This window comes from Electrona antarctica, assembly GCF_951216825.1.
Source record: "Electrona antarctica genome assembly, chromosome: 5".
NCBI lineage: Eukaryota > Metazoa > Chordata > Actinopteri > Myctophiformes > Myctophidae > Electrona > Electrona antarctica.
In genome coordinates, this window is record NC_136810.1 from 55375186 (window position 1) to 55386390 (window position 11205).

At 44.4% G+C, this 11205-nt stretch overlaps 1 protein-coding gene across 2 annotated transcripts; it reads right to left on the reverse strand.

Annotated features, from left to right (window-relative positions):
* Positions 1 to 17: 17 nt before the first annotated feature.
* On the reverse strand, positions 18 to 10609 carry LOC306923674 (BTB/POZ domain-containing protein kctd15-like; the record flags this gene model as incomplete). 2 transcript variants are annotated; one of them, XM_079501905.1, is made up of 5 exons in its annotated part: positions 10445 to 10609; positions 8027 to 8202; positions 3480 to 3624; positions 997 to 1299; positions 18 to 179 (listed from the first exon to the last, which is right to left on the reverse strand). In XM_079501905.1, exons 1-5 carry the CDS (start codon positions 10469 to 10471, stop codon positions 18 to 20), a joined length of 813 nt encoding a protein of 270 aa, XP_079358031.1. In that variant the 5' UTR covers positions 10472 to 10609. The 2 variants fall into 2 exon arrangements, with proteins under 2 accessions (XP_079358031.1, XP_079358030.1); XM_079501904.1 differs by lacking the exon at positions 10445 to 10609 and adding an exon at positions 10043 to 10177.
* Positions 10610 to 11205: the final 596 nt, after the last annotated feature.

The window sequence follows — 11205 nt, forward strand, 5'->3', positions numbered from 1 at the left end:
CCCTCGATTGGTCGCGCTTAGTCCAGTGGTTCCTGCTTGATCCTGATTGGTGTGCTGGTGATGGACTGGCTCCTCCTCAGGTCGCGACACAGGACGTACTCGCTGAACTGTGACGAGTCGACTCCGCCGCCGCACGATGCCTTGACCGAGAAGCCCTTCTGGAACAACCTCTCCAGGACCTGGAGGATTTGCAAAGACAGAGAGCGTCAACAATGGCCGCTAGCTTGATCATTGACATGGAACTGAACAGCGATCGTTTTATAAGGTTAACTGAAACTGTACTACTACTGTACTCTGACTGTGTGTTGCCTTTTGGTGTTTTAAGCATTATGTCATACTTTAGCTATTGAAAAATAGCGCGGCACCAAGTGCCAAGATTTGCCACGATTTGAAAAATCGTGGCAAATCTTTGAATATATATTCTTTCAGAGCGTTTTTAACTCAAATCTTTGAATATATTCTTTCAGAGCGTTTTTAACTCAAATCTTTGCTTCCAGGGAGTCCCTGGAACAACATATTTTCAGATGGGGGGACATGGCCAAATACAGATAATTCTGGCGGTCCTTGACCTAGTTTGAGCACCACTGACAGGTTTTTCAGGATTTAGAAGACATTTTGTAGAATCGTCCAGCTCAGTGGCCTTGTGGTTAGAGTGTCCGCCCTGAAACTGGGAGGTCGGGGTTCGATCCCCGGCCGGGTCATACCAAAGACTGTAAAAATGGGACCCAATGCCTCCCTGCTTGACACTCAGCATCAAAGGGTTGGATTGGGGGTCAAATCTACTAATCAAATGATTCCCGAGCGCGGCGCACGCTGCGGCTCACCGCTCCAAGAGATGGGTCAAATGCGGAGAACAAATTTCACTGCGGTAACGTGTGTGACAAATCGTACGACTTTGACTTTGACTTTGGGTCTAAATGGCTCATGATTGTTGTGGTGTTGATCACAGGACGGTAACGGATGTGGCCGTGTGATGAAGTATGTAGCATAACTCACCTGCACAGAGTTTAGCCTGCAGTAGCCGTTGAGCGGGAAGCGGATGACGTGCGTGGGGTCCTGATTCCAGCCGGCGTTGACCGAGTTACACATGACGTCTCCGGTCTCGGGGAAGATCTCCTCTATGAGGACCTTCTCCCCGCTGAGGGCTATCCTCTCCCCCAGGTCCGGGGTGACGCGGACCACCAGACACTCGCAGGGGGCAGTGCGCTGAGCCTCGCGTTCCACTTGCCAGCGCTCCAGCTCCCGAACCATGGGAGTGAGCTGGTAGTAGCGTGCCTCCTCGTACAGCTGGGGAAAGTCCTGCGAGTCGACACACACACACAACGCATGTAAAGACTTCAACATGACATACTTAAACCACACCACCGCCTGCAGCATGGCATAATTAGCCATGCAAATCGATACAAAGTCCCACGACGCATGTAAAGACATGGCAAAACTTCGATAACAAAAAAAACAAACTGTGAAAGCATGTTTTGGGTTTACGGAACAGTTTATGCCAACAAAGACGGCTTCAAGCTCACTTTGCGGAAACCGCCCGAGAGGCTGTGTGTGCAACTCGAGCATAGAACTCACACAAGTTTGTTTTACTCGCGACGTGAAACAGTATCTGTGAACTCGACGACATGCTTTTGTATAGCGTTTGATATCCAATCTCTCATCCCCCCGCATACACAGGTGGCCAACTGGCCAATGGTGTCTCCTGCGCCAAATCCCCCTCTAAAGCTCTCAATGACGTCTCCCGACGTGTTCCTATAGTGTGTTCCCGCTTTTAGCGGGCGAGCAGCAGACATGTCTATTCATAATTAGTGCGTGTGAAAGGGAACGAGCGGCTTTTCTCTCGCTGTATTCCGTTTTTTTTCTCCCTAGTCCATATCGTTTCTGACAACAAGCATACACAGAGCTTACAGAGCTTCTGGAGCCCCGGGGCTCTGCTCGGTATCAAAGCTTCAGCCTTCCTTAGCTCCCCCCTCCCTTCATGGGCTTGAAGCAAGGGATAGATGTATTTTATAAAAAAAATAAAGAAGGGGGGGGGGGGCTCTGCATGTCCGCAGGGCTTTTTAGTCATCCTGAGCACAGAAGCGGAGGAATAACAGAGGCAACGCTTATAGCTAACTACGGCGAAGATGAGAGAGATGCGATGTGTGCACAGACGCGCGCGCGCACTCGCACAGTATCAAACATACACGTTTATGCATTCAAACACAGTTTCTCTCTCTCTCTCACAGACACTGCACCACGTTCCTCTCGCACATCAATTTAATAAAACACACAGCGTGTCCCGCCTGCTGCAAGCCATGCACAGTCGACCCCGATGGCAGCCACGGGCACACTGAAGCACTGATTAAAGTGTCAGCGTCTGCACAGTTTAACCCATTTTGACCTGAACATTCTAAAAATGTCTTCTACATCCTGACAGTTTTCTGAAAAGGCTATGGCAGTATTATGCATGTCTTAAGTACCAGGTCTTATTACTTAACTTAAGACCTGGAGGCGTGATCAATGCCATTTGGCTATTCTGAGTGGCCAAACAGCATTGACCACGCCTCCAGGTCTTAAGTTAAGTGATAAGACCTGGTACTTAAGACACGCATAATACTGCCCTATGTTTCTATGGCAGTCGTTCTTCGATTTTTCAAAAATAGCAGACCTACAAGCTCGTAGCGCGCCACTCGGTGGCGCGCTATGAGCTTGTAGATCTGCTATTTTTCAATAGCTAAAGCATAACATAATGCTAACACCAAAAGGGGTTCCCGCTCAAAATGGGTTAAACGCAGTAAAGGACTGGCTGCTGTCAGTAGCACAGTGGAGTAATGAAGATAATGCTTGTGTGGACACTGGGCGGATAATTTGTTTGAACTCGGTGTCAACCGTGTCATTGCTCAGATTTCTGTGAATTATATGAATTTGCCTTGAGGAAAATTCACAACAGTATTTGCGGACAAACGGACAGATGGATGATCGTTTGAGAGCAGTTTACAATCAAACGTACAGTAGATGCGACAACCTTATACTCAGGCCTATGTGTTGAGCATAAAAAGTTTGTTTCTTGTTTGTTTGTTATGCAGTGAAGCGCTTGAGAGTTAACCCATTTAGGCCTGACGTCGAAATTTAAAAAATGTCTTAAAAATCCTGACACTTTTCTGAAAATGTTTCTGTATCAGTGGTGCTCAATATTTCATGACAAGGACCCCAAATATTATATGTAATATGCCTCCCCCCCATCTGAAAATATGTTGTTCCAGGGACCCCCAGAAGCAAAGATTTGAGTTAAAATGTTCCCTCTGTAATAATATATATTCAAAGATTTGAGGCACATTTTTCAAAAATAGCAGACCTACAAGCTCGTAGCGCGCCACTCGGTGGCGCGCTATGAGCTTGTACATCTGCTATTTTTCAATAGCTAAAGTTAAAGTATAACATAATGCTTTAAAACACCAAAAGGGGTTCCCGCCTGGATTAAGTGGACAGTAGAATACCTTGAAGTCCTCTGGCAGGAGTAGTTTGCAGGTCCGCAGGAAGCTGAGGATGTGACGGAAGATGTCTCCGTCCCTGTCGATGAAGTAATGCTGCTTCAAACTGTCCAGCACAATTGGCTCTGTGCCATTAAAGAGTCGACTAATTCTGGAGGGGAGAAAGAGACAGACAGAGAGACAGACAGACAGACTAGGTCAAATGAAGAAAGATTAGTTAACCCATTTTGACCTGAGATCAGATTCTAAAAATGTCTTCTACATCCTGACAGTTTTCTGAAAAAGCTATGTTTCTATGTCAGCCGTCCTTCGATTTTTCAAAAATAGCAGACCTACAAGCTCGTAGCGCGCCACTCGGTGGCGCGCTATGAGCTTGTAGATCTGCTATTTTTCAATAGCTAAAGCATAACATAATGCTAACACCAAAAGGGGTTCCCGCCCAAAATGGGTTTAAACTAATTGTATTATAAGACTAATGAGCTAATCTGCTATGAATTCTGTACTGGCCATATATGGAGCATGTCTTGAGTGTACAGGGTTTGATGAGGTCAGATCAACATTATGGAATGTCCACAGGTCAGCTCCATATATGGAGATCTAAGGGTGGCAGCGGGGGCAGTGTGTTGAGTGTACAGGGTTTCATGAGGGCCCAGGTAGGGCCAGGCCTTTTAAATGGAAAGGTATCAGTCAAAAGGGAGACATCGAAGAGGAAGGATGGATGGGGAAGGATCAACATATGGAATGTCAGAACAGGTCAGCTCCATATATGGATATCTAGGGGTTTGAGGTTTGAGGTCAGATGTAGTGATGAGTTGCTGGCCAATATTGATGACATGGGATCTCCATATATGGGCTTAATATTGATGACATCAGGGATCTCCATCCCTGATGATGTCACGTGATGTCATATGACATAATGGTCATGTGACCAACCAACCAAACACTGACGGGAAATGCACAATTTTCATAGTAAATGAAACAAAACAAAATGAAATAACTCAAACGTGATCAATGAATTTCTGGAAGGCTGTCTTTAGTATCCAGATTTGGCAGCACTTTGTGAGCTAAATGGTTGTTGTGCTATGAACAGCAACGTTTTAAGTAAATTTGCCTTATTTTTTTCTTTTATTTTTTTCTTTCTTATTTTTTTATTTTAGGAGATGTTTCCCGGGAAGTCGATTTCTAGCATAGAAACAAAATGTTCAATTATTTGGTACTTCATAACAATATAAAAATAATTTCAACAGAGATAGCAGTCAAAATACTGTGATGAACGAATCCACGTATAAACTTGTTTTTATGGGGGAGAGGTTATACTGTACATTGTCATACACAAGTATTCTATACTCCACCACTTCACCACTTTTCAACATCTCTTCATATAATTGGTCCTCACTAATGTTCATGATAAAATACCACCATTTTTTCCTACTCAGTCTGTGTCTCATAGGAGGGCTTTGGGCAGTTCGGACACCCGTCCACCAGTGACATCATCATTAGGCAGATTTTTTTTTAAACAAGATTTGTTTTAAAATATATTTAGATTTGTATTATCGTGAGAACGATGGCTTCAACTTTTGCATTGCAACTTTTCAGGAAAAGAAAGCCTGCCGTTTCTATTAGCTTGGATTCCCCATTGATGATGTCACTGGTGGACAGGTTTCTGAACTGCCCACAGCCCTCCTATGAGACACAGACTGAGTAGGAAAAAATTGTGGTATTTTATCATGAACATTAGTTAGGACCAATTATAGGAAGAGAAGTTGAAAAGTGGTGAAGTGGTCCTTTAACTCTGGGCAATAAGTCCTCACTTTTTCCGTTCTCTATCCTTCCTTCCCTGTCTCCCATCATCTCCCTCCTCCTGTCTTGCTCAATTCCACTCTATCCCCCCTCATTTCTTTCTCAGTAAATCGATGCCAGATCATTTTCTAAGAGCCAGTGCTCATCTTTCCCTCGCTGCCTGTGGCGTTCCTCTGTTTTCCACTCGGAGACTCACCTCCTTGCTCCAGGCCATCTCAGCCCTTCTCTGCTGCTCTCTCTCTCTCTCTCTCTCTCTCTCTCTCTCTCTCTCTCTCTCTCTCTCTCTCTCTCTCTCTCTTTGTCCTCTGAAAGGCAATTAAAATCTACCCTTTACTTCTCCTCTCTTCTGTTCTTCTTTCTTTCTGCCCTTCCTCTCTATTGCACTCACAAATTGGATATCGTGAAGGGGGGGCAGCAGAGAGCTTTAGGACTCAGAGCAGCAGTCGTACCCAGACAGCAGCAGAGAGCTTTAGGACTCAGAGCAGCAGTCGTACCAGCAGCGGTGAGCGCACCTCATGGCGCGCTCTGCTTGCGCACAAGTAGGCCATACATGGCCTACTTGTGCGCCAGGAGCAAGTTGGCATCTTGAGAGAGAGTGCATTTCTAGTTTTCACTATAGGCTACTTTTATTCATGTAATTTCTTAGATGTTTGTTTGTTTGTATATATATATATATTTTTTTTTTTTTTTGTGTGTTTGCACCAGCGATTTAATAAACGTGATAGAACATTGATGTGTAGGAGCCTATATCACTGATAGAACATTGACGTGTATAGGAGCCTATATCATTGATAGAACATTGACATGTAGGAGCCTATATCATTGATAGAACATTGACGTGTATCATAGGAGCCTATATCATTGATAGAACATTGACATGTAGGAGCCTATATCATTGATAGAACATTGACGTGTATCATAGGAGCCTATATCATTGATAGAACATTGACATGTAGGAGCCTATATCATTGATAGAACATTGACATGTAGGAGCCTATATCATTGATAGAACATTGACGTGTATCATAGGAGCCTATATCATTGATAGAACATTGACATGTAGGAGCCTATATCATTGATAGAACATTGACGTGTAGTATAGGAGCCTATATCATTGATAGAACATTGGCGTGTATAGGAGCCTATATCATTGATAGAACATTGGCGTGTATAGGAGCCTATATCATTGATAGAACATTGACGTGTATAGGAGCCTATATCATTGATAGAACATTGACGTGTATAGGAGCCTATATCATTGATAGAACATTGACGTGTATAGGAGCCTATATCATTGATAGAACATTGACGTGTGTAGGAGCCTATATCATTGATAGAACATTGACGTGTATAGGAGCCTATATCATTGATAGAACATTGACGTGTATAGGAGCCTATATCATTGATAGAACATTGACGTGTATAGGAGCCTATATCATTGATAGAACATTGACGTGTATAGGAGCCTATATCATTGATAGAACATTGACGTGTGTAGGAGCCTATATCATTGATAGAACATTGACGTGTATAGGAGCCTATATCATTGATAGAACATTGACATGTAGGAGCCTATATCATTGATAGAACATTGACGTGTATCATAGGAGCCTATATCATTGATAGAACATTGACATGTAGGAGCCTATATCATTGATAGAACATTGACGTGTAGTATAGGAGCCTATATCATTGATAGAACATTGGCGTGTATAGGAGCCTATATCATTGATAGAACATTGGCGTGTATAGGAGCCTATATCATTGATAGAACATTGACGTGTATAGGAGCCTATATCATTGATAGAACATTGACGTGTATAGGAGCCTATATCATTGATAGAACATTGACGTGTATAGGAGCCTATATCATTGATAGAACATTGACGTGTGTAGGAGCCTATATCATTGATAGAACATTGACGTGTATAGGAGCCTATATCATTGATAGAACATTGACGTGTATAGGAGCCTATATCATTGATAGAACATTGACGTGTATAGGAGCCTATATCATTGATAGAACATTGACGTGTATAGGAGCCTATATCATTGATAGAACATTGACGTGTGTAGGAGCCTATATCATTGATAGAACATTGACGTGTATAGGAGCCTATATCATTGATAGAACATTGACGTGTATAGGAGCCTATATCATTGATAGAACATTGACGTGTATAGGAGCTTATATCATTGATAGAACATTGATGTGTGTTGGAGCCTATATCATTGATAGAACATTGACGTGTATAGGAGCCTATATCACTGATAGAACATTGATGTGTAGGAGCCTATATCATTGATAGAACATTGACGTGTATAGGAGCCTATATCATTGATAGAACATTGACGTGTGTAGGAGCCTATATCATTGACAGAGCATTGACGTGTAGTATAGGAGCCTATATCATTGATAGAACATTAATGAATTGCATTTTTATAGCGCTTTTCCAAGTGCTCAAAGCGCTTCATTCATTCATACATTGGGAGGTGAAGCGGCGAACAGTCGACGCCAGCGTCCTCACTTCCCACATTCACACACCAATGGTGGCAAGCTTACACCGACCGACTCATTGGAGGCAATGTAGGGTTCAGTGTCTTGCCCAAGGACACTTCGACATGTGGACAGGAGGAGCCGGGATTCGAACCGCCGACCCAGGGATCATTGGACGACCTGCTCTACCTCCTGAGCCACAGCCGCCCGTAGTATTGGGGCGTAGTATAGGAGCCTATAATCATTCCACTCTTACCGTGACTCTGGGTACTTGGTGAGGGTGGAGAGGCTGCTGGTGTACATGTGCCCTCCGACGTCGATGTGAACCGGTGCGTTGGACTTGGTGAGCTGGGCCGCCGAGGGGATGCCCTGCGTGGTCATCGGAGAGACGGGGGACCTGCTGAGGGACATCCTGGACATGCACCGTCCCTCCTGATATATAATAATGGGAACAAGACACAATTTAACGTATATTATTATATGATTCAGTAATCACATTTACATTGTAGGCATAATGCATAAAACTTTTTTCGGCTCCTATTTCTATCGGTGGAAGAGATGTCTATAGACTGGAGCAACCACAACATGATGATATTGAGAGCAATATTGCAGAAAGCTTATTAAGACCAAGCTGAGGTGGTTCGGGCATCTGGTTAGGATGCCTCTCGGGCGCCTCCCTAGGGAGGTCCTCGACGCACGTCCCACTGGGAGGAGACCCCGGGGAGGAAACACATCGACTCACTAACGTCTCGGAATCCCCCAGGAGGAAGTCACTAATGTTGCTCTGGAGAGGGAAGTCTGGAGCACTCGACCCGACTACGGATAAGCAGTTGAAGATGGATGGATGGATGGACATTATAACCAGTCAATAGTGCAGACTCTGCAGAGTGAAAGCCACTGTGTGCCATGCATGGACCCCTGCCCTAAATTCAGACTCTAAGGCCTGTAGGTTCAGTCACAGACTATAGTGTAACATTGATTTCTCGGCCTATAGCTATAGGCCAGGCCAGGGTCATCCATGAGCAGACAGTCACCGATGGGACTCAACTCAAAAAGATGTCCATGCAGCCACCACCACCAGTCCTAAGGCTATAGACACTAATAGAACTTCTGGCTACCGAACGGGACTGGGTCCCTGCATGTATAAATAAAATGAAAGGGTCTGAGTTACGCTCACAAACCCAGATCTCTCAGCCGTGGCGTCGTTCGGGCGCTTGCCTTGCATGGCACCATTTCTTTTTCAACCCCAAAAAATCCCAAGAGCTGTTCTGCTGCTGTTCAGTGCTCATGGTGAGCTGCTGCCTGCCTGCTGCTGCTGGTCTGTTCCTGGCCCAAGAGGATGGTTTCTGTTTTTAAGACTTAGCTACAGGGCACACTGTGACTGTGTTGTTTCACTTTATAGCTGCTTGTCCCTCCAATTGAACTCACTGTTAATGTGATGCTATATGCTTTTCAATCATATTTCTATAGACCGCTAATCTATATGCCACAACTCGAACATTTAATTAGATCGGTGATCAGGGGGGGAAAGAGATGTAAAAAAAAAAAAAAAAAAAAAAAAACTGGTCGCTCAAATTACCATGAAAGTAGGCAAATATTCATATTCATAGCGCATGCAGGGTGGTTGGTCGAGGAGGGTGCCGTGCATGCCCCGCATTGATGATGAACAGAGGGCGGTTGTGTCCCGGGGCAAGTGGGCAAGGGCAGATTCAGGATTAATTGAACCATCCCCCCACAGAAAGTCTCTCAATTGTGAAGAAGTTCTTTGAACCATAAAAGGTGAACAGGAGGCGGACCTCTCTCCGCCCCGGGCAGGTCCATGCCCTGGGCTATAGTAGGCTACAAACAGACCGCGGATTATTCCATCCACATAACATTTTTGGGTGTTGTCTTTCTTTCTATGCAAAAAGCAATTTTATATGGATACGTACTAGGCTATACTGCATGGTTGCGAAAGTGTAATTATTCCTTTTTAAGGAGTTCAGTAATGCCGGTTGTAGACATTTTTTTTTTAACATAATGTCTAGGACTAGTCTAGAGTAGACTATAAACAGCTGTTAACTGTTAATAAATACTTCAATCAAACTACTTCAGCTAGTGCACCAAAGTAAAGCAATAGATTAAAAGTATAGGGGGGGCTATAGGTCGATACGTGTAGCCTATTTATTAATTATATAAAATCCAGTCAGAAATTAGCCATGGTTCACAAACATGACGCTCGTTATGACAGTCATGTTTCAGGGCTTATAGTCAGAAATATACATTCGCCTACCTCAGTGAACCTTGTATCGGCTACCGTTTCAAACATGATTATTGTGAAATGAAAATCCCAAGATAGATATGATAGAGCGTCCGTAAATGTCTATCAAAATCCGGATGTTCTCGCGGTTTCCTCTGAATGGCGTCCAAATAAATTTGCAAACAGACACAACTTTGACTTTTAAATCTATACAGTAGGCTAAACGACTGTCTGACGCTATAGCTGCTGTGTTGGTGTGTGTCTTTAAGAGACGACCACATACAGTCTGTCAAGACTGTCAGTGTCAGGACTCAGGACACACACACACACGCACGCACACAGTGACACACGCGCGCGCACACACACAGACACACACACACACACACACACACACACACACACACACACACACGCAGGTTCAAGGCGCGTCCTTACCTGAGAGGACAACGACACAGTAGACATGGATATATTCTATCTTCTCAGTTCCAGATATTTTGTGAGAAGGAGGAGGAGAAGATCTGTCACTTTTCTTCGCTGTTCTGCTGCTGCTGCGGAGCTGCTGGTGTCCTCGTCTCCCTTCTTTCCTCCCTGCCAGCCAGTGTGAAACCGCCCGACTGACTGAAGCCTCTGAGCGATCTGAGAGAGAAGCCAGTCGGTCTCCAAATGAGAGAGAGAGAGAGAGAGAGAGAGAGGAGGGCTGAAATAATTCGTGCCCGGGGCTGTCCCAAACCGCCCCAGGGCCGAGGATTAGGTTACAAATAACGCAGGCTTTCTCTTCTCTCCTCTCTCTCTCTCTCTCTCTCTCTCCCTCTCTCTCTCTCTCTCCCTCTCCCTCTCTCTCTCTCTCTCTCTCTCTCTCTCGCCCCAACTCGCTTCACTCACCAGGAAAATGTGATCCTCTGCCTCGCAGTCCAACTTAAGCGTCAATTTGACTTGACAAAATGCATTGTTTGCGTGCTATAGCCTACTATACTAGCCTACTCATTGCTCTGCTGCTGGCGTCTTTTTGGGGTAACTAATAATTAAATGAGATTCAGAAAATATTATCATTCTTCTCTGAAGTCAAGCCTTGAAATAGGTTCATTAGACTATCTTTACGATGGAAGGACTCCGGAGACAGAAGCTCGTAAAAACAAACAGACCGTCACCAACAGATCCTGCTCTCTCTCTCTCTCTCTCTCCCTCTCTCTCTCTCT